Source organism: Orycteropus afer, unplaced genomic scaffold (assembly GCF_000298275.1).
Source record: "Orycteropus afer afer isolate SDZICR_OR568_19922 unplaced genomic scaffold, OryAfe1.0 scaffold00013, whole genome shotgun sequence".
Taxonomy (NCBI): Eukaryota; Metazoa; Chordata; class Mammalia; order Tubulidentata; family Orycteropodidae; genus Orycteropus; species Orycteropus afer.
In genome coordinates, this window is record NW_006921600.1 from 7,602,252 (window position 1) to 7,624,139 (window position 21,888).

The window sequence follows — 21,888 nt, forward strand, 5'->3', positions numbered from 1 at the left end:
TTGAACTGCCAGCCTTCTGGTTAGCAGTCAAATGCCTTATGCAGTATGCCACCAGAGCTCCTGAACTGTCCCATAGGGTTTCCTAAAATGTAATCTTTATGGGAGCAGATCTCTAGGTCTTTTCTCCTGCAGAACCACTGGTGAGTTCAAACTGCTGACCATTTGGTTCATAGGTGAGCACTTAACTGTTATACCACCAGGGCTCCTTCCTATGAAGAGAACAGTCTAGAAAACCCTATGGAGCAGTTTTGCTCTGTCACATGGGGTTGCTGCTATGAGTTGAAAATTGACTTGATGGCACCCAATAGCAACAGCACAGTCTAATGGGAAAGTCGGCCAGTGCTTATAATCTAGGAGGAGACCCGATTCTGTCATCCTGCTTCTTCATGATGACTACAGCTATACCCTTACTTCCAGAAAAACCTGGTGGCCTGTGAGGAATGTAAATAGTGTCATGAAATGTGTATGAACTGTTGAATGTAAAACGAATCTGCTTTGTAAGATTTCACCCAAATCACAATAAAACTAAGAAATAAATGCTGGCCATTGAGTCGATTCCAACCATGGCAAAGCCACGTGTGCCAGAGTAGAACTGTACGCCGTAGGGTTTTCAATCCCTGATCTTTTAAAAGTAATCTCCAGGCCTTTCTTTTGAGACCTCTCTGGGTGGACTCAAAGCTCCAGCCTTTGGGTTAGTACCGTTAACTATTTGTACCAACAAGGGACTGCTGCTTCCTACAGACTTCCCTAAACATCCTACACTGGTGAGAAACCACATTCCTTAATTATCCAACTAAGCAGGAAGCCCTAGGCCATGGCTATCACTGATAGTTGTACAACATGATTGATGTAATTGGTGTGATGAATTATACACACGAAAAATGTTGAATTGGCAGATGTAGTGTTATCTATATTTTTACAACAATAATTAATAAAAGAAGAAGAAGAAGGACCCAGATGGACAAAAGAAAGGAAGAAGGCAGCCTTGGGCTTCTTTGCAGATTTCTACCTGCTGTGCTGTTGACACTGCGACTGGCAGGTGCCCAGATGATCTGCATAAGTCCATCATCTGGATGGAGGTGTTATATGATGCCAAAAACTTGATTTTATTATTATATTCACTTAGAATGTGATAATGGAGAGGAGGTAGGGAAAAGGGGAAGAAAGAGAAAGAATAGGTTTTCAAGTACCTAAAAGTACCAGTTAGTTTACACATAAACTGCATGCTTAGAAATATTTTATATCTGATTCATGTGATGATGGTAGTTGGGGACTAGAAGTAGCGTGTGGCAGTGATGATAGGAATCAGAGAAGTTAGAGCGAGATCTAGAGAGACTTAGTGATTTGCCTGAGCTCAGACAGCTAGTGATCTCTAGCTCAGAATATTGGTGAGGAAGACAGTGACTTTTGCAGAACTTTCTTTCCTCATAGAGGCAGAAAATGGGAACAATAAAAGTCTGATGATTAGATAAAAGCTCTAATTTAAAAATTGAAACTTACAATTTGGTTAAAAGTAAAGTCAAATCTTTAAATCTTAACCAATTTGTTGGTGCTAGCTGCTGTCGAGTTAGCTGCCAGTACATGGCCAGCCATCCCATGGGGAATGGAATGAAATGCTACTTGGCAATTCATCATCCACATGTGATTGGTTGCAGATCAGACCATTGTGAGCCATAGGATTTTCAATGGCTGGTTTTTAGAAATAGATCACCTGGCCAAGAGAGGCCAATCTAAATTATCAGAGAATAGAATATTTTTAAAGAATGTAAGTTTGAGAAACTTTGTTAATACTATTGATAGAGGAAGCATCTGGAATCTACTTTACCTGCCTTTGATGAAACCCCATTTGAAAGAGGAATCTACTGTGTGCCCCAGCATCCCCTTTATTTTTCTTCTTAAATGTAGTACAATGTGAACATTGCCGTTTTGTCAAACAGAGAATGCTTAGACCTGTGGTAGTTAAGTTTGTGTGTCACCTTAGCTGAGCCTGGTTGAGTGCCTGGGCAGGTGGATGTATATTCCCCATAATGAGACTGGTAATCAACTCCATGGTGGAATCTACTGTGAGCAGCTGAGTGGCTGCCTTGGGGATGTTGTCTGTTCCCTGTTTATAAGGAGAAGAATTTGGGAATGGTCTCTAGCTTATGGCATGTTTGAACCCTGTAGCCAAGTTGTTGTTCAGCAGCCTGCCATGCTCTGCTGACCTTGGGACTCACAATGGACTTGAATCAATGGCCTGTCGTGTGGTTTGGTAACATCTGGACTGTGCCATTTTATTTGTCGACCTTAGGCTTGTTAGCCTCAGCAGCCAGTAGCTGCCTGAGTGAAGAGATGCCTCTAACTTCAGTGGACCAGAAGCAAGAGGCAAAGCTGAAGCCCAGGGTTGAGGGGCTTTCACACAGCCCCTAGAGCCTGGCACTTTGAACTCAAACTTCTAGCCTCCCAAACTGTGAGAGAATAAACCCCTGTTTGTTCAAGCCTTCACATTTGTGGTATATGTTGTTGTCAGAGCGGCACTAGGTAACCAACCAACCCTAATACTTTTCCCCTCTTGTAGAAAAATCGTGAACAGAATTCCATGCACAGAGTATTTAGCTCATGTTAGAGCCCAGCATGCACTACTGTTTCTGTTCATCTCAGGTTGTTTGTCTTCTCTGTTTGTTGTGCTTCATGTCATATTATTATTATTAATTTATTTTAGTACATTACTTCTGATAACATTATAATGGAAAAATATGGGTTCTTACTGATTCCATGTAGGCAGATGCTTTTTAAGTTATTAGAATGGTTCAGAACACTCCTTTCTCTCCAATAATTTGAACATTTCTCCTTTAGTTGTATTTACACTGTTGCCCTGAGATGAGGTTCGCCAAATATCAAGATCCTTCAAACTGGTTTCTCCCCTGAACTACTGCAAAATCTAAATTAAAAACTGACTTTCTCCAGTTTTTGCACAATCTGTGAATTACACAGACATATTCTTTTCTCTTTCTTTGTGATCTTGGTAGGCTAGTCATTAATGCTTATACTGCTGTAATTTTCTTTTGTGCCCAATTGGAATACTAAGCAGACCTCCATGCAGCCCTACTGACCCAGGCAGATGTTGGAAGGGATGGGGAGAATGTACGACCCCCTCTACCCTACATTTATGTTGCCTTCAGTTGGGGGCTCATCCTTAGCTACTCACATAACCACATGGAGACCGTGCAGAAAAGCAGGTCCTCCAAAGTCTGTTTTAAAACCTAAAAATACAGTCAAACCTGAGTTGACATTCACTCATTCAGGGCGGGAGAGGAAGGGGGCAGATGGATGCTCTCTTCCCACCAGAAATTGGCTTTGACAGGCGGGCATTTCAAGGGGACTTAGTGTTGTTCTGATCCCAGTCTGTTAGTAGTAGAAATTGCTGTAAGTAATGTCTACAATCATCTGCTTGGGGGACTTTGGGATTTGCAGAGGGGAAAGCAGAATTTAATTTTTTAAAAAGAACTATTTAATTTAAAGAACAAATTCTCCCATGAACTAATTGACTCCCAGCTGGTCTTTTCTGGATCTGGAATTAGACAGTGGGTACCAGCCAAATAATTAGTGTCTTGTAAGAACTGTAAATTATCACTTAAAAAAAAAAAAAAAAAGACTCAGCATCAGTTTTCTTCCCCCTCACTTGTATGCAAAGCTGTAGAGGACTTTGGTGATAAGATTTGCATTCTGTCTTGCAGCCTACTTGGAAGAGATCCAGTCTGTCCGTCGCCATACCAACAGCATGTTGGAAAGCACCAAGAACCAGCACCCTCCCATCATCGTCCACTGCAGTGCTGGAGTGGGCAGGACGGGTGTGGTCATCCTCTCGGAACTGATGATCTACTGCCTGGAACATAATGAAGTAAGTCATTCTGGGCTTCTCTCTGAGTATCCTACCTTAGAGGCAAATTGACACAATGGCCAAACCGTTGCCTGTGCCCTTTTGTTTCCAGTGGTTCATTTCCTCTTTCCTGACAAGAGTTTTCCAGATCCAAGATTTCCTCGTTTAACTCTGACATTTACAGCCTTTCATATCTTTCCTTCTTGCTGCTCTGTGTAGATGCCCAGATATATAAAAAAAAGAAATGAGAGGGTGAGATAGGAAGCATTTGGAGAATCCAGTCTTAGTCATTAGCTACTTTCAGAGGTCTGGTAAACCATGTTTGGCAGACCATCTGATTTTATTGTGGGTAGTTTTCCATGGTGAGTTATTTAGTTGCATATAGTTTAGAAGCATTCCTAGGATATGTTTTGGCCTAAATCTTATGTAAAAAACATGTATACTTGAAAATGTTTTTTGTTCTTCAGAGTGAATTTTTTATTTAAAAGAGGTTATTTGCTCTAGTCTAGGCTAGGCAATTGTGTGGTAGAACAGATCAGGATAGATCTTCTGAGTATGCAAACATTACCTATCTTTACATAGACCGGAAGCCCTCAGCTTTTTGCCTTATGGAACTGGTCTGCTGCTGAGCTTATGCCCACAAGGCACATGGATTCTCATAGGATAAGGAGTTACATTGAGAGGCTTTCAATTCAGTATGTTGTTGTTGTTGTTATGTGCCGTCGAGTCAGCCCCGACTCATAGCGACCCCTCCTTGGGTTTCCGAGGCAGTATCACTACGGAAGTAGGATTGCCCAACCTTCCTTCCGAGGAGTGGCTGGTGGGTTTGAACCGCCAGCCGTCTGGTTAGCAGGCAAGTGTCTTAGCCACTATGCTAGATGAGACAAACAGCAATCAAAAGCTAAAGAACAATTCTGCTACCTTCTATTTACATGGGACTATAAGGAGTTCTGATAGCATAGTGCCTAAGGCATTTGAGTGCTAACGAGAAAGCTAGTGGTTCAAACCCACCAGCTACTCCTCAGAAGGAAGACTGGGCAATCTACTTCCATAGAGATACTACCTTGGAAACCCAAGGAGGGGTCACTATGAGTCAGGACTGACTCGATGGCAGTGAGAGATAAGAAGCTCTGGTGTTGTAGCCTAACCAGAAGGTTGGCAGTTCCAATTTACTGGCCATTCCCTGGAAGGAAGACTGGGCAGTGTATTTCCATAAAGATTTACTGCCTCAGAAACTCAAAGAGGGTTGCTATGAGTCAGAATCAACTCGATGGCAGTGAGTTTGGTTTATACAGGTTTTGGAGTTCCTGGGTGATACAAAGGATTTAGCTAACCAAAAGGCTGGAGGTTCAAGTCCATCCAGAGGCACCTCAAAAGAAAGGCCTGAGTATCTACTTTGAAAGTCAGAATCACAGGTTGCACCACAATGTCTCTTATGTTGAAAGTTCTGGGGAAAATGATAAATACTCAGTTTCAGTATGTTCAAAGGACTTTAAACAAACACCTTGCCTATAAAAAGTTAATTTTGGAAACTTTCAATCTGTACTTATGAATATGTGCACTGCTGAAGAGTAGTAGAGGTGTTATACCAACTATGGCCTAATGTTAAAAAAAAGAAAAACTGGTTGATGAGCAAAATACCCACCATAGAATCAATTAGGACTACATAACAGAAATTCCATCATCTTCAGGTATTTTCACTGGATGTCTTTGTCTTACATCAAAACCAAAAGCCAAACTCACTGCTCTCAAGTTAGATCTGACTCATAGTGACCCCTCCTTGGGTTTCCAAGAGGTTATCACTATGGAAGTAGATTGCCCAATCTTCCTTCTGAGGAGTGGCTGGTGGGTTTGAACCATCAGCCTTCTGGTTAGCGGTCACATGCCTTGGACACTGTGCCACCAGAGCTCCTTCCCGTACCTTGGTACTACTACTAAAAAGTCTGTAATCAAACAAGTTGCCACTGAGTCATCTCTGACTCATGGTGACCCCATGTATGTCAGAGTGAATTGCTCCATAGGGTCTTCAGTCCTGTGGTCTTCTAGTCCTTGTTTCTGAGGCCTCTCTGGGTGGGCTCCAATTGCCAGCCTTTTGATTAGTAGCTAAGCATTTAACTATTTGCCCCACCCAGGAGTTGCCAAAAAGTCTCTAGTACAGTGAATAACTTGCCACCAAGCCCTAGGACCACCCAGTTCTAAGAAGATGAATAAGATGAAGTATAGTCAGTGCACACAGCATCAGCATGTCCGAGCTGACACCAGTACCCAGTGGATTCCTGGGGAGAAAGAAGGACCTTATCATCACCTCCCCACTGAGACCACTCTTCTTCCCTTCATCTCCAAGCCCCCCTTCTTTTCTCCATTCCCTACAATCTCTTCTTCTGCTCCCCCTTGCCCCCTTTTAACTTGAGAAGCTATTCAGTCTGTCTTGTCTGACATGAAAGGTTGTTCTGTTCTGAGCTCTTTGGAGACTCATCAAAGGCTGAGCCTTGATGATGCGATGACATGAGGGCTCATTGATCGCCAGATGCTGTTGGCCTAGTGGAACACAACAGCATGTGTGAGAGCTAGCACAGTGCTGGGGGAGGGATTCAGCCAGTAGGTCTCCGTTGGACTTGGTGTGGGCTCAGTGTGACTACATTTGCCATGGGATCCAAACATAGCAGATTTCCTCAATGCCCAGTTTCATGCCAGAACATTCTTTGGTGTAACTTGGTCAGTCCAGAAAGAACTTCTGTTCCCATTGATATTCAAAGATAGCAAAATGACTCATATTTTTCACTTCCCTTCCCTTAGCACAAATATAGCCAGCCTTATCTGTCCCTTTTCCCATACTTTCTATTGGTAGATGGGAGGGAGGGATTTCTGCTTTGTTCTGATACTGTTTCAGGCCTGACTAGTAAGATTCAAGCCCTAATTTCAGGAGAATGGAACATGTGTAGTTTGTTTATTTATATGTCAACAAAGATTTTCACAAACAAATATGAAATCGTGGGCGGCATAATGCCTAAAGCATTTGACTGCTAACCAGAAGGCTGGTGGTTCAAACCCACCAGCCACTCCTTGGAAGGAAGATTGGGCAATCTAATTCCGTAGAGATACTGTCTCAGAAACCCAAGGAGGGGTCACTGTGAGTCAGAACCAAGTCAATGGCAGTGAATTTTTGAGTATTCTTTTCCCATCCAAACCTTTCTGCCTTGTTTCCATGACTTCTGGATTTTGTATCCTTCATATTTTATTTAGTCTGTAACTCATAAAATTTTTATTTAGCTAGTGAAATGGCTTTTCTTTGTTTTTCTGGACTTTGTTAAGTTTCATTCTTTGCACAGAAAAGTTGAGCACAAATGATCAGTCAAGGATACTGAAGAGGAGTCAGATGTGAGTTAGGATGGCAGGGGACAACTCTTCTGGGCTACTCTGATCAGCCTCCTGTGTGTTATTAGGAATAGTGTAATGCCCTCACTTTCTGATTTTTTAAGAAAGCACTAGTTTTATGGTTAGCAATGCTTTCTCTTGGCCCCAAAGATTTAGCTCTCAGTCCTAGATTAGTAGTTAAGCATCTAACTATTACAAATTAATTATAAAATTACAAAAGGTCAGGTTCTAGCTATCCAAGTAGCAGATGTCTTCATCTTGCTGCTTTTTTGAATTAAGCTATCCCTTCTTCCCAGAGTGGAGAGGAGAAAATGCCTCTAAGCAAATTTGAACAAATGTCACCGGCCTCATAATTGGGGTCAGCAGGCAACAGAACCTGTAGGGGTGAATCTTGAAGGCAGCTGGCACCGTTTGCAGTTGAGAAACGGAAGTCTTTTTTGCTTTGTCCCCATGCTGCCCCATAGCAGATAATACACTGTTTTGGGGACCAAGTCTTTCAGGCTCCTGTCATGGAATGATGATGGTGGTGGTGGTGGCAGGAGTGGTGGTGATGATGATGACAGCAATGAGAATATATCAAAAGCTAACCTGTATTTAGTGCTTACCACATTCTAGAACTGCTCTGAGAACCTTATAAGTATTACCTCAAGGACCTTTCACGATGGTGTTCCTTTCCCCCACAGCTAGGAAGTGGCAGAGTTGGGATTAAATTAAAGAAATCTGACCCACAGCCAATGCTCTTAATTCCTTGTGATCTTCCCTCTCTGTCCCAGAGCCTGGGATGAGTACAAGAGAGGAATCAACTTGCCAACACACAAAAAACAACTATATATATATATACACACACACACACATATATATATATATGTGTGTGTGTGTGTATATATATATATATATATATCAGAAATTTGACATTTTATAGTAAAATTCGTTGTCATTAGTTATATTCACCATGTTGTTTAGCCATCACAACTATTTCCAAAAAGTTTTTAGTTACCCCAAACAAAAACTCAGTGCCTCTTAAGTAGTAACTTCCTCTACTCCCCGTTTCCCAGCCCCTGGTAACCACTATTAGACTTTTGGTTTCTATGCATTTGCCTAGTGTAGATATCTCATGTAAGTGGAATAATACAATATTTATTCTTTTGTCAGCCTTATTTTTTTTATCCTTGTGGTTTTTATGCTCAACAGAGAGTTGTTGTTGTTGTTGTTATGTGCCGTCGAGTCAGCCCCGACTCATAGCGACCCCTCCTTGGGTTTCCGAGGCAGTATCACTACGGAAGTAGGATTGCCCAACCTTCCTTCCGAGGAGTGGCTGGTGGGTTTGAACCGCCAGCCTTCTGGTTAGCAGTCAAGTGCTTTAGCCACTATGCTACCAGAGCTCCTCAACAGAGAGTAGTGCTCATCAAATATTATATTGTTTCATTATTGCATGCCTCTAGGTTGTATATTCAGGAGCTCTGGTGGTGCAGTGCCTAAGGCATTTCACTGCTAACCAGAAGGTTGGTGGTTCAAACCCCCCAGCTGCTCCATGGAAGGAAGACAGGGCAATCTGCTTCTGTAAAGATCTACCGCCTCGGAAACCCAGCGGGGGTTGCTATTAGTCCGAAGCCACTCAATGGCAGTGGGTTTGGTTTTGGTTTAGGTTGTATATTATATCAGTAGTGTTTTATGTGTAATTTAGGCCAAGACCTACTTGTTACCAGCAAAAGCTCCAATTGCTGGAAGTAGACTCTTGGACTGCTCAGACTTAGAAGGCCAGAGTCCTTTGCTTTTTCTCATTCGTGGACATAGGGAGTGAGTCCTGAACAAGGAGAGAAGGGAATATGACCTGAGGGGATGTCTTCTCTCACAATCTGGTACTTTTGCTCTTTTCTTGTAGAAGGTGGAAGTGCCCATGATGCTGAGGCTCCTCAGGGAGCAAAGGATGTTCATGATCCAAACCATCGCGCAATACAAGTTTGTCTACCAGGTCCTCATCCAGTTCCTCCAGAACTCCAGACTCATTTAATCCCCATGATCCAGCTCCTGGAAGAGGGACCTAGCTCCATCTGCTGATGGAGAGGCACCTCCAGACAACATCTGCTCCCCAACAGGGCACGGATGGCTGCAGGCAGGCTGTGGGCTCTCTGAAGATGGGAGCCAAGATTTTTCACACACAGACATCATGTATTATTTTATATGAGATAATTTATTTTTTCCCCCTTTGGAATAACGTTTGTGAATCATTGTAATGCAGTTTCACAATGTAGTGCTTTTTCATTTGAACCACATGGCCACTGATCTGCATTGTAACGTACCAGCAGGGAAGATTGCCCAGAGGGTCATTTTGGGAACTGAGGCATAAGGGAACATGTCTCTAGTGAAGTTGCAGCCAGATTTGTAACCAACCCTGAAATCTATCACCTCAGTTGCTCATGTCCAAATCAAAGATGGCAAGAAAATGAATTCATCCAGAAATATAAAGAAAAGGGTCAAAACACTTTTATGAGGAAAAAACACACTATGCTGTTGTATTTTCTGGCTCAGGAGCCTTGATGGATAGTTGGTTTCCTCCCTCTTTCTTTTTTGCCCTCACCCTCATTCGTCTCCACCCCCACCCTCCCACCCCCACAAGCTGGAGTTAAAGGCGGGAACAGCCAGGGGAAATACTTCCTTTCAGCGTATTCCTGCCATCTTCCAGGCTGAGTGGGGAGCTCTATGCCGTATCTTTCCCGACCACTCGTTATCCTGGGCTCCAGAGTCTTCATTGCCTGCCCGAGACTGCACTTAGGGCCTTTGCTGCTTCCCCCTGTTCGCTCTGTGGGCCCCATCCTGGTGGCCTTGAGGCCCTGGGCCAGGCCATCTGTTCAGTTAGGCTTCCTGCCTGATTGAGAGGGGATAATGGACCAGAGTGGGAAGAGAAAGGAGTCAGGCAGAGCCTTGCTAGTTGTTCTTATGTAAATCCTATGTTTGTGCTGGACGAGTGCCTGAAGGTCGGGGTGCTGGGTGCATTCCGTGTTTCCATCATGTGCTAAGTCATTGAAAAGGTTATAAAGGGAGCAGTTGGGGAAGCTGATTGATGGAGGCTGTTTGGCACTCAGGTAGCAGGGGCTCTGGCCAGAAGCCACCTGAAGTGTGTGTGAGTCCCACGCTGCTGAGGATCTTCTCCAGGACTCTCTCCAGGCTTCGACCTGCAAGAGCAGAATGAGTCCTGCTCATGCCCCTATAATCCAACTGTTGGCCCCCTTCATGAAAGATGGGGAATTTTGTCTCCCCTGAAGTCATTTGCTGCTTTCCTTCTCTCCATATAACTCTCTTTGGTCTATCGTAGTGTTGACACTACCCTCAGTTGGAAGCCCAGTTTTGCATCTCTCTTCCTTTTGACTTCACTGCCACTGTCCTTCTGAATTGCTTAGGTTAGTATACAGTACATGATGTTCCACTCTGAGTCCGTCTTGCCATGTTTTTTTTTTTTTTTTTTTTTTTTTTTGGTGTGTGGGGGTATTTTCCTCTCCACTGTCTAGTTTTACAGAAACAAAATTTTAAATTATGTTCTTGGACTTGACCTTTGTGGGTGTTCCATGATGCCTTACTCCATGGCTGCCCCTTTTTCTTGAGCTGGAAATACAAAGAATGGCATCACATCGACCAGAAAGAGCAGGTCTTTCTGACTTCTTGTCACCACACGCTAATAGAAGGGCCGGAAAGCAGATTCTTTGGAGACTTCTTTGGAATATAAATCAACCCTGGTTGCCCACCAGTGTTGTACCTCTGGCCAGGTGTTACAGAGGTTGCACTGAATTTGAAGTCTGAGTACCAGGGGATGGAGGGCTGCTTCTCTTCTTACTGCAAGATCTAAAGAATCAGTCAAGGAGTATAATTTCAACTGAGCTTTGTAGATCCTGGGATTCTTGTATGTTCTGGAAGGAAAACCACTAGTGTTACATGTATTCTCAGTGGAATAGAGCTTATAACTCTCACTATGAGAAGCTCAGAACTTGGACCATCAACAGACAAAGAGGTATTTGTTCCCTTTCTTGAAGATTTTCTATCCTTGGAGTACTTTGCTATTAGGGATGTTTTAACAACTGGTCTGCAGTGACTAGTTTATTGCATAATGAACAACATCAATATTTCTCTTTCATCTTTTAGGCCCCAGTGTGCACACTGTTCAGATGTCTCATGTGGGCAGCATGTAGATCTGGTGTCTCTTTGAAGTCATCACATACACAAGCTTCCTTTAAACCTGTCCACTTTTCCCACCTTGTGCTACGCAAATATTCATTAATGTGCAAAATGCAGGGAAGAAGTAAGTTTAATATCCAATTTCCTAGCTCAAGTTTATATTTAAACCCAAAGGAAAACATTTAAAAGTTAGTCTACTAACTTTTAAATACTTCAGTTTGAAAAACAAATGCTTTTGTTCTTTAGCACATTTTTCATTCCTTTTCACATCTCCAGCAAATGCCAACATAGCTCTTGTGAAATTAGCAAAAGCCATTTAAAGTCCTTTCTGTGGCATCTGCATAATAATTGCCCAGAGATGCTTTATATCTGGGAAGCAAGCCAAGGAATAAACCTTGAAGCAAAGTGTATTAAATTAGTTATCTAGTTAGAGCTTTTGGAATGATTTCCTGATGATGTATCAAGTCTGAAGCTGGAGCTGTCGGGTTCTATTGCTGCAGTTTAGACTTGAAGGGAGAAAATTAAAAATGGAAGGAAAAAAAAAAAAGATCCCATTTCACAACAAAGCCATCAAACATTTTCAGCCTCTGGTTTTGGAGCTTCCTAGTTGAACTGTTCTGTCTCTTACACTCTCACATGGACCTAAGGTGTTCATCCTTGTTTACTGTAGTGCTTGGATCATGGGACGTGGGCTTGATGTCTCTTTAGCCTTATCATAAGGATAAGACTAGACTGCCGGCGAGGTTGAGCAAGGTTCTGCTGAGCTTTATTTGGTATTATTGGGTCCTGGGGAGTCACTACCTTTTAGAAAGAGACTCTGCTAACATTTGCAGGTACCATTTGCACTTAAACACACCTCTTTCCCTGGATAGGAAGAAAGGGAGGCGTTGGCTACATTAGTGAGGCATGTCAAACATACATCCAGGAGAATAGGAGAAAGGCCTCCTCTGTTCAGTTGGAGGTGAATGGTAAGGTCAGGGAAGGCGAAAACATCTCCGCATGGAATATTTGCAACAGTAAGCTTTTGAGAAGCTTACATTGAGAGAATTTTGCTTCTACAACTTTTGTGGTCCTAAGTTCAGAAGAACTATACTTAAAACTGCTATTGCTTGCTTAAAAGCCACTAAGCTACCTTGGGCTCCACCCTCCACCACCCGCTTAGAGAGAGGGTCTTTGTGGCCACTGCTGGGAGGGGTTCCTACAGGCCTTGGCTGCCTGCTTGCCCAGAACTCACTAACCCTTTATCCTGCCTGCTCTCAGCTTTTGCAACTCAGGTAGGAACAGTAGGTTAGTGTTTTTATCTAGCTGACCACCTTTCTTATCGGTTCTAGCCTAAGATAGGTTGCTTCATGTGAAATTTGACTGGATCTTATTTACAATAAGAATTCATATTGATTAACCTATAATATAGGAGCTCTGGTAGCGTAGTGCCTAAGGCACTTGACTGCTAACCAGAAGGCTGGCGGTTCAAACCCACCAGCCACTCCTCGGAAGGAAGGTTGGGCAATCTACTTCCGTAGTGATACTGCCTTGGAAACCCAAAGAGAGGTCTCTATGAGTCGGGGCCAACTTGACTGTACATAACAAGAGCAACCTATAATGTATAATTTGCATCTTCCTCCCAGAGGCTTAGCGAGGGTAATGAGCCCCAGGGGCAGTCTCTAAGTTATACCACGCACAATTTCAAGGTGAATAGACATTGATAGTGGTAGTAGGTCAGACAGTGGCAACAAGTCAGCAGAAATGCCTTCCCTTCCTATCGGGCTGCCTCTGTCAGGCCCTTTCATATGTGTGGTGCCTCAGAATGTCATTCTGGCCTTATCTGGTGTCCCCTTGGACTTGTGCCCAGAGGCAAGTGCCCCACCCCCACCCCCTGCTTGCTATGGCTCTGCATGTCTGCCTTGCTTGAAGAAGGATGTTGGGCTGTACTGGGTTAATAGAAACTACTCAGCGGTGCCCCCTTCAAGTGACAGCCAGTGCATGTGGCATACCTGCCATACTTTAGATATACTTCTTCTTCCTCCCAATATAGTGTGGCTCCCAGTGCCCCATATGCATGTCTCCAGACAGATGTAGTGAGCAGGGAAGCATGTGCAGTGGGCATTCTGGCTCTCCATGAACTAGCTGCCTTGCTCTAGCAACCATTGCTTCACATGGTGAGTGGGTGTCTCCCGGGGACTTGGAAGTCATCCTTTGCGGAGATGTTGATTCTGACAGGTTGGGGTGACCATAAAGCACGTTGCTGGGGGGTTTTCACTGCCATTCTTTTTTTTCTTTTCTTTTTTTATTTTTTGCAGTGTTTCCTCCCCTCCCATCACACTCCTGGTAACCAACAAAGAAAGTTTCCTTCCATATATAAAACTTTCCTTCGCTTTTTACAATAATGAGCTAATACAATATTTGTCCTTTTGTGACTGACTTATTTCACTCAGCATAATGTCCTCCAAGTTCATCTCCATTATTCATTCACTGCCATTCTTGCAGTATAATCTGTATGAGTTTTTATATAACTGCTCAGCCCAGTAGTTATGGAACATGATGTGGACCCTGGAGGTGTCCTCAGTCAAAAAGCAGAATGTGCCTCTGATCCCTCTCCCCCACTCACAAGAGACAGTGTGATTGCTGGTGAAAGCAGGTAAAGCTATGGATTTTCCTTTTGGGGAAGGGAGGCATCTAAGTAAGATGTGTGCCAGGGAACTTAGACTCAGGGGCTGCAATTGGGTCAGACCCATGTTGCTGTTAAATCTATCCTTCATTCCTCCTTGGCATCAGGAATTACTTTATTGGACACCTGTTGTTGTTGATAGGTGCTGTCGGGTTGGCTCTGACTCAGTGACCCTATGTACAACATAATGAAACACTGCCCAATCTTATGTCATCCTCATAATCTTTGCTATGGTTGAGCTCATTGTTGCAGCCACTGTGTCAGTCCATCTTGTTGAGGGTCTTCCCCTTTTTTACTCCCCTCCACTGTACCTAGCATGATATGCTTCTCTAGGGACTGTTCTCTTCTGACATGATCAAAGTAGGTGAGATGAAGTCTGGCCATTCTCGCTTCTAAGGAGCATTCTCGCTGTACTTCCAGGACAGATTTGTTCATTCTTCTGGCAGTCCATGGTACTTTCAGTATTCTTCACCAACACTACAACTCAAATGCATCCATTCTTCTTCAGTCTTCTGTATTCATTGCCTAGCTTTCACACGCCTGTGAAGCTGTTGAAAATACCATGGCTTGGGTCAGGCTCATCTTAGTCTTCAAAGTGACGTTTTTGCTCTTTAACACTTTAAATAGATATTTTTGCAGCAGATTTGCCTAGTGCAATACGTCATCTGATTTCTTGATTGCTGCTTCCTTGGATGTTGATTGTGGATCTGAGTAAAATGAAATCCCTGACAACTTCAATCTTTTCTCCATTTATTATCACGTTGCTTATTGGTGCAGTGGAGCATTTTTTTGTTTGTTTGTTTATATTGAGATGTAATCCATACTGAAAGCTGTAGTCTTTTCACTTTCCACAAGTAAGATTGCATCATCTGCAAATACCAGATTGGTAATGAGCCTTCCTCATTATTGGGCATCTAGAATAAGAGATTTCCAGAAGCACCAAGTAATCATTGTTGGAATCTTAAGATAGCTATTTCTGTGAATTCAGCTTCCCCCTGTATTTCCTGCTGCTGTGTTTTATTGATTGTGGATTTTATAGGACATTTGTCATACTGCAATTTTATTTAATGAGCAAGGTAACAAATCATCCACTGCTTCTTCCAGATGGAGAAATTTGGGTTTTCCATTTGTAGGTACCTTACAAATTTCTCCAGTGGCCTAGAGCTTTCTTTATAGGTGACAAACTAGTTGGCTCTGTTGTTGTTGTTGTTATGTGCCATCGAGTCAGCCTGACTCATAGCGACCCCTCCTTGGGTTTCCGAGGCAGTATCACTACGGAAGTAGATTGCCCAATCTTCCTTCCGAGGAGTGGCTGGTGGGTTTGAACCACCAGCCTTCTGGTTAGCAGTCAAGTGCCTATGCCACAAGAGCTCCCAGTTAGCTCTATAGGGTGGAAATAAAGCTCCAAGTTGTTTAATTGCATATGAACTGTCTTTGATCTTCCAGCAAGGAAGCAGAATAGTTTTCATCTTCACCTCAAAATGATTTTCACTTCTCATATATTTTGAGAGCAAGAGACCTTATTGATGCATGTGTTGAAAGTAACAGCAGCTTAGGAAAAATAGGGTGTGTCCAGTCAAATTCTGCCAACCCAAATGTGTTGTCCAGAAGTCAGGTTAGTCAGGGGTTCCTGTTGAGACTCGACTGTCGCTTGCCCAGTGCTCATTTCACCTTCATCTCACCTGCTCTTACTTACCTTTTGCATTTCAGTTATAAACTCAGGAGGGTAAACATTTGTATCCTGCTGATTACCTTTCTTGTCTTTGCCAGCTTAACATAACTGCATCTTTCCAAGGCTAGGTCTTCATCCCAAATTGTTTCCTATTAAAATGTCCATGAGCCTGGCATTGAGTATCAGGCATATATCGCAGGGGTAATTTATTGTTGTTTGGTACAGTAAAGGGGAGGATGTGCATCAGTTCCTACTGTTTAGATCCTTGGTCAGCCCTCTCGTCTTAAAAATAAATTCAAGGCCGTTTAGTTATGAGTCCGGAAGGCTAATACTGATGTGCAGCCTGAATTTGCCTGGTGGGGAGTTCCTTCTGCCATATTTTGTGTCACCCAGATCAGTCTCTCCAAAAAGTGTTTTAAGCTCTCTGCAAGAGGAGCTATCAATGGGGAGGGAGAGAGGGGGAGGGAGAAGCAGAGGGAGGGGAACAGTGTTCAGATCAGCCCTGAAGTTACTATCAAAAAGTTTATTGATTCCGTTTTCTCACCTATGCATTATCTACTGCTCCCCATCTCCCTAGCTGTAATGCCAGAGTGATGGGATCTGAGAGTTGGCTGCCCCCAGGAAAGACTGTGCTGCTACTTTGGGTTCTTTCTGTCTCTTGCTTGTATTTTTCAAACTGTGCCCTCACTGTTGTGGTAGACCTGATGGGCATCAGCGGTTTTGATGTGTAAGTTATCACAGATGGCTTCTCAAGAGCTCCATTTCCCCACACTGGCTGCTGTGGCCTTTCCTTTCCTAGGAACCTTATTTGCAGGGGTTCTGCTCAGCCATGTGGCTTCAAGTTAGCAACCTCAACTCCTGAGCCTCTGATTCTTCTCCTGCAATCACAGGGGAGCTGCAGAGTGTATCCCCCTTTATGTCTAGTAATGTTTCTCATCAGAGCACAAAAGCTGGGAAGACAGGAGTCACTGTCCAAAAAAAAAAAAAAAAAAAAAAATTTCACTGCCATCAAGTCTTATCTAACTCATAGCAACCCCTCCTTGGGTTTCTGAGGCACTATCACTATGGAAGTAGATCACCCAGTTTTCCTTCCGAGGAGTGACTGGTGGGTTTGAACCACCAGCCTTCTGGTTAGTCAAATACCTTAGGCACTACGCCATATAGTCATCCCTAATCTCCTTGAGGGACATGGGCGGGACTATTTAGTGATGTCACCATCTTCATTCCAGTAGCTCTCATTCACTCAGGACTATGCTGACCTGTTTTTAAAATTTATTCTGTGGATCAACTTTCAATAGTACACTTTTTCTTTCCTTACCCTTTTATAAGGAGCGCTGGTGTGTAGTGGTAAAGGCTTCTGGCCGCTAACCAAAAGGTCAGTGGTTCAAACCCACCAGCTGCTACACAGGGGAAAGATGAGGCAGCCTTGGAAACCCTGTGGGCTCGTTGAGTCAGAATTGATTCAATGGCAGTGGGTTTGGTTTGGTTTGGTTTTACCCATTTATTGCAGCCCTTACAAAATAGTAAATTTTTATAGAGAATCACTGTCTTAAACCTTTTCAAAATAGGAAATTAGAAAACTTGTCAGCAAGCAGGAAGCTTCCTTTCCCTACCCTCCCATTCCCTGGGGACAGCCACTATTGCTCAGTACTGGAAGAAATGAAATGGGAGGTGGATTGTCAGTCCCATTTCAAACAATTTGTACAGCACTATTTAATATTTGAGGTGAACTTGCATAGAATCACAGTGGCTGCGTTTGGCGTGTGATCAGACTTATTTGTTTCTGGCTTCTTCCAGCTGAACCATGTTTCCTTCATGGTTCCCATTTTACACAGACTGGCCAACCTGTACCGAACAGAAAACCTCTGGGCTCCCCAGGAACATTTACAAGCTGTATTGGAATCCATTCTCAGTTCTCTAGAGAGGGGTAGGGTAAGCAGTATCCATCTGTAGGGGATCCTGTTCTTTTTCCCCTTCCTCCTCCTCCCATTAACCCCCTTCTGCCTAGTCAATTCAAACTTATAGCAACCCTATAGGACAGAGTAGAACTGCCCCCAAAGGGTTTCTAAGCCTGTAAATCTTTAGGGAAGCAGACTACAGGGAACCACAAATGCCATCATAGCTGACAATAGGTTTAGAGGAGAAGCTGAAAAGATTGGACTGGGATCTTTTTGTCCTGGGCACAAATTCAGGAAACCTGCTCTGAGTTCAGCAGTGGCTCTCAGAGCAGCAGTCGCAGCCTTCTCAGCATTTCTCAGGGGCCCTTGAACCCCCTTGGTTGAAGTGTTAGCAAATGAATACCTTCAGCATAGAATTGAAGGCTCTAATTTAGAGCCTTTTTTTTTCCCCCAACTTGAACGCTAAAGTTTTTTTGCAGTTTCCTTGCCACTGTTTGGAACTTTTCAGAACCCGTTGACCTCATCCTTTCAGAAGCTAGGTTACTCTTCATCAGAGATGGTGTTCTGCTTGTGTCCTTTGTTCCTTCAATAATCAATCAACCTGCTTGAGGATTCTTAAATGGAAAAAAAAAAAAAAAGTTTACATATGCAGATGACTATTAAATGTATAACTTTATATAACTTGTGTTACATCAAGTAACAGGCTAATCTAGTTTGTTTCACTGGACTTTGTTGAGCTACTTAATTCAGTATTCTCATGCTTTTGTTGGTCTGTGTTTTATAAAATGTTGTGAATTTTGGTAAAATTAAAAACAATTGATATATAATAGGTTTTCACTTTGATGTATAGAGAAGTCCCCTACTTAGAAACCAGTTTGTTCTTAAGGTTCTTAGATCAGCTCACAAAAGCCCACTGGCTTCCAGCACCACTGAAAGGTCCTGTTGTGTCAGCCAGATCCGATTGGCTTTTGTGGGCTGACCTGGAAATTCAGCCACCACTTACTGCGCTGTTGCTGTAAGAAATGCATTCCAGGTTGGGACTTGGGATCCTGAGAACATGTTCTCCTCCCCATGAGTGTCACTTGCTGCCCTGCAAAATGGAAGCCCAGTCTCTCACCCACCAAACTACAGTTAGCTGTAAGGGGGTGGGGGGCAGACACGCTTAATGACATTCCCTAAGTTGGAGACTGATTGTTTCAATATCCATGCCAACTTTAGTTTTGGTATAAACTCCCTATCAATTTAATAATATTAAAAGCCTTAAATAAAACTATGCATGCTGTTCTATGTGCTATTTTATATCAGTAAATAAGCTTATGCTTGCCAGTTTTATACACAGATACCAGGTGTATAAAACTGACTTTTGACAGTATTTTTTGCACTGTTTCTTACCTGTTTTTATAAAGTCTTATTTAGATATTGGTCTTAGTTGCATATTGTTTATGTTCTCACTGCCCTTGTTATTGCTGTAAAATGTTTCATATGTGCCTTTCAAATGTGAGATCTTTATTCTAACCGTTTTTTTTTTTTTTTTTTTTTTTTTGGTAAAAGATATCTATTGATTTCCATATGCAATAAACCATTTTTTTTTTTTCCAGAGAAAACGGTTGTATCTTCTAATTCTTTTCTGTATTATGTATGTTGGCATTAATTAAAAGCATTTTTATCCTTTTTAGAATTATTTTTACATGCCTGGGAAATTTTGCCTTTTCATTTTTTGAAGTCTGTTTATTTCTATCCACTTTTTATTCCTGCATAACTTGATCACACTACAGATTTAGTTTGAAAGCTCCAAAGTCATCGTGATTAGAAGAAACCCAAAAGAGGTGATCACTAGGTGAATGGCATGAAGAATACATAGGAATATGCAGCAAGAACCCTTATTAAGCTCCAAGGTCATCCCCACCCACTGCAGGCAAGACTGTCATTTACTCAGATCCTGAACTATCGAGTTAGAGGATGCAAGCACCCTGGCTGCTATTTTAAAAAAAGCCACTGCCATTGAGTCATTTCCAACTTATAGCAACCCGTCGAGTTTCCAAAGCTGTAAATCTTTACGGAAGTAGATTGCTCCATCTTCCTGTGAGCAGCTGGTGCTGCAGAAGACCCCAAATTCTTGATTTTTGCCTTTGAACTTTTTAACAGTTCACCCATCTCTGATTTTGAAGACAGCTGCCCTGCCTCAGATTTTCAGCCAATCAACAGCATAGCATATACACAAGGAACCCCTCACAACAAAGGTGGGCACTTTGTTTATGTACCTTGGAGAAGTAACAGGGCAATATGACAGCTCCTACCAATAACCACAACCCCTAAACTGGCTGCTCTGAATTGGAGTTGACTCTACAGCAATAGGTTTGGTTTTGGGGGTTTTGTTTGTTTGTTTGTTTGTTTTTTAAATTACTGAATCAGAAACTAGCTCATACTGGCATTTCCCAAAGGCATCATTCACCTACAAAAAGTCCCAACCTCTTACACATCATGGAAATGAAGATACTGTAAACCACTCAGTAATAAAAGGAAGGGGCAAGCAAATCTATTTAAACATACAATTTATCAGGTGATTGTGACAATGAAAATTATATATATATTTTTTAATTGTGCTTTGGATGCAAATTCACAGAGCAGAATTTGTTTTACATTCAATAGTTCGTGTACATTTGCTTTTACTCCCCTATTACCATCCCCAACCCTAACCCACTTCTCTCCCTTCTCTGTGAGCCCTCCATCCCTGTGCCCTTCTTTGTTAGGCACTCCTGTTTGTCCAGTTTCCCTCCATGTGAATGCTGACCCTCTGGTGCCCATGGACAATTGCTCCAAGGGATGTATCTTCATAGAGTAGGTGGATGCCTCACTCTGGATTGAGTGTTCTGCATGTAAGTCTTATTTACTGTTGGGCTGAGAGCCAGCCCTTGGGAGTGATTCTTATCCCAGGGCCATAGTCTTGGGGGTCCCACCAGACTCTATCCCATCAGTAATTCTGGTCATTACTGTGTTTTTGAATTTTGTTCCACATTTTTTTCTCCCACTCTATCCAGGATCTCCAGTTTTGATTCCTTCCTGAGTGTTTGGCATTGGTAACCAGGTATCATCTAGTTCCTCTGGTCTCAAGGTCCTTCATACCCTAGGACTGATTGTTTCCAAATGCCCTTGGTTTTCTTCACTTCAAACAAGAGAGCATTAACTGAATCTTAGATTGCCACACGAAAGCTTTTAAGACCCCAGTCACTACTCACCAAAGTAAGTTGTGGAACAATATTTTTATGTATTATGAGCCAGTTGAGCCTGGTGTCCCCCAGTACTATGGTCCTGAGTTGGCAGACCTGGTGGTTCTCTCTTCCAAGGTGTTTGGCTGTCTCTGAGGGATTACTCCAAGTCTGTCTTCTGTTGCTTCTGTAATGATTGTGGTTATTTTCTATCACTAGTATCTGTGCAAGATTATCCTCAGCTGAATCTATCAGTCATTGGTCTAGAGTATATTCCTGTTCACCAACCCCCATCTCATCTTCTAACTTGTCTGTGCATTTATCTGTAGCCTGGTGTTTGGTATTAGAAAAATAATACCAAGCGTTGTGGAATGCTTCACAAATTAGCATGTCATCCTTGCACAGGGGCCATGCTGATCTTCTCTGTGTCATTTTGATTTTAGTATATGTGCTGCCGAAGCGAGCACTGAAACTCAATTATAATTCTTGAAAGAAAAGCTACATAATATTAAAAAGAGACAAAATATGCCAATGAAAATGGAGACATGTTGGGCAGGATGGTGAAAGAAATAGGTATACTTACTTATTAGTTACCTTTCATGGGCTAAGTTAATAAACCTAGTTTACTTTATTTGGTTGATAAATGGAAACAATAGAAGTTTCATCATATTAATTAGAGGTAAAACAGCAACCACTGTAGGAGCTCTGGTGGCGTAGTGCCTAAGGCATTTGACTGCTAATCAGCCACTCTTCAGAAGGAAGGTTTGGCAATCTACTTCCGTAGTGATACCGCCTTGGAAACCCAAGGAGGGGTCGCTATGAACTAGATCCAACTCGATGGCAGTGAGTTTGGTTTTTTTGGTTTAGTAGATCTATTCATCTCTTAAACAGTCTACCACCAAAGCTGGGGAAGAAAATAAACAAACCCTCAAAGCAAACAATTCGTATCGGAAACAGGAAAAAGAAACACACACACAAACAGGCAATAAAATCACAAAATAGGATAAAATGTTTTATTTTACATTTTATTTTCTTAATAATAAAAA

General features: G+C 42.5%; 1 protein-coding gene and 1 non-coding gene across 2 annotated transcripts in view; one reads left to right on the forward strand and one right to left on the reverse strand.

The window, feature by feature from the left end:
- PTPN14 (protein tyrosine phosphatase non-receptor type 14) overlaps positions 1-9,245 on the forward strand; it is a 163,661-nt gene extending 154,416 nt beyond the window's left edge. Inside the window, exons 17-18 of the mRNA XM_007952600.2 lie at positions 3,717-3,880; positions 9,117-9,245. Coding sequence (XP_007950791.1) covers positions 3,717-3,880; positions 9,117-9,245 — 293 coding nt within the window. The remainder of the gene's footprint in view (positions 1-3,716; positions 3,881-9,116) is intronic.
- Positions 9,246-21,202: 11,957 nt separating this feature from the next.
- LOC122151328 lies at positions 21,203-21,309 on the reverse strand. Its single transcript, XR_006164100.1, has one exon. It is a non-coding gene; the product is annotated as a U6 spliceosomal RNA (small nuclear RNA).
- Positions 21,310-21,888: the final 579 nt, after the last annotated feature.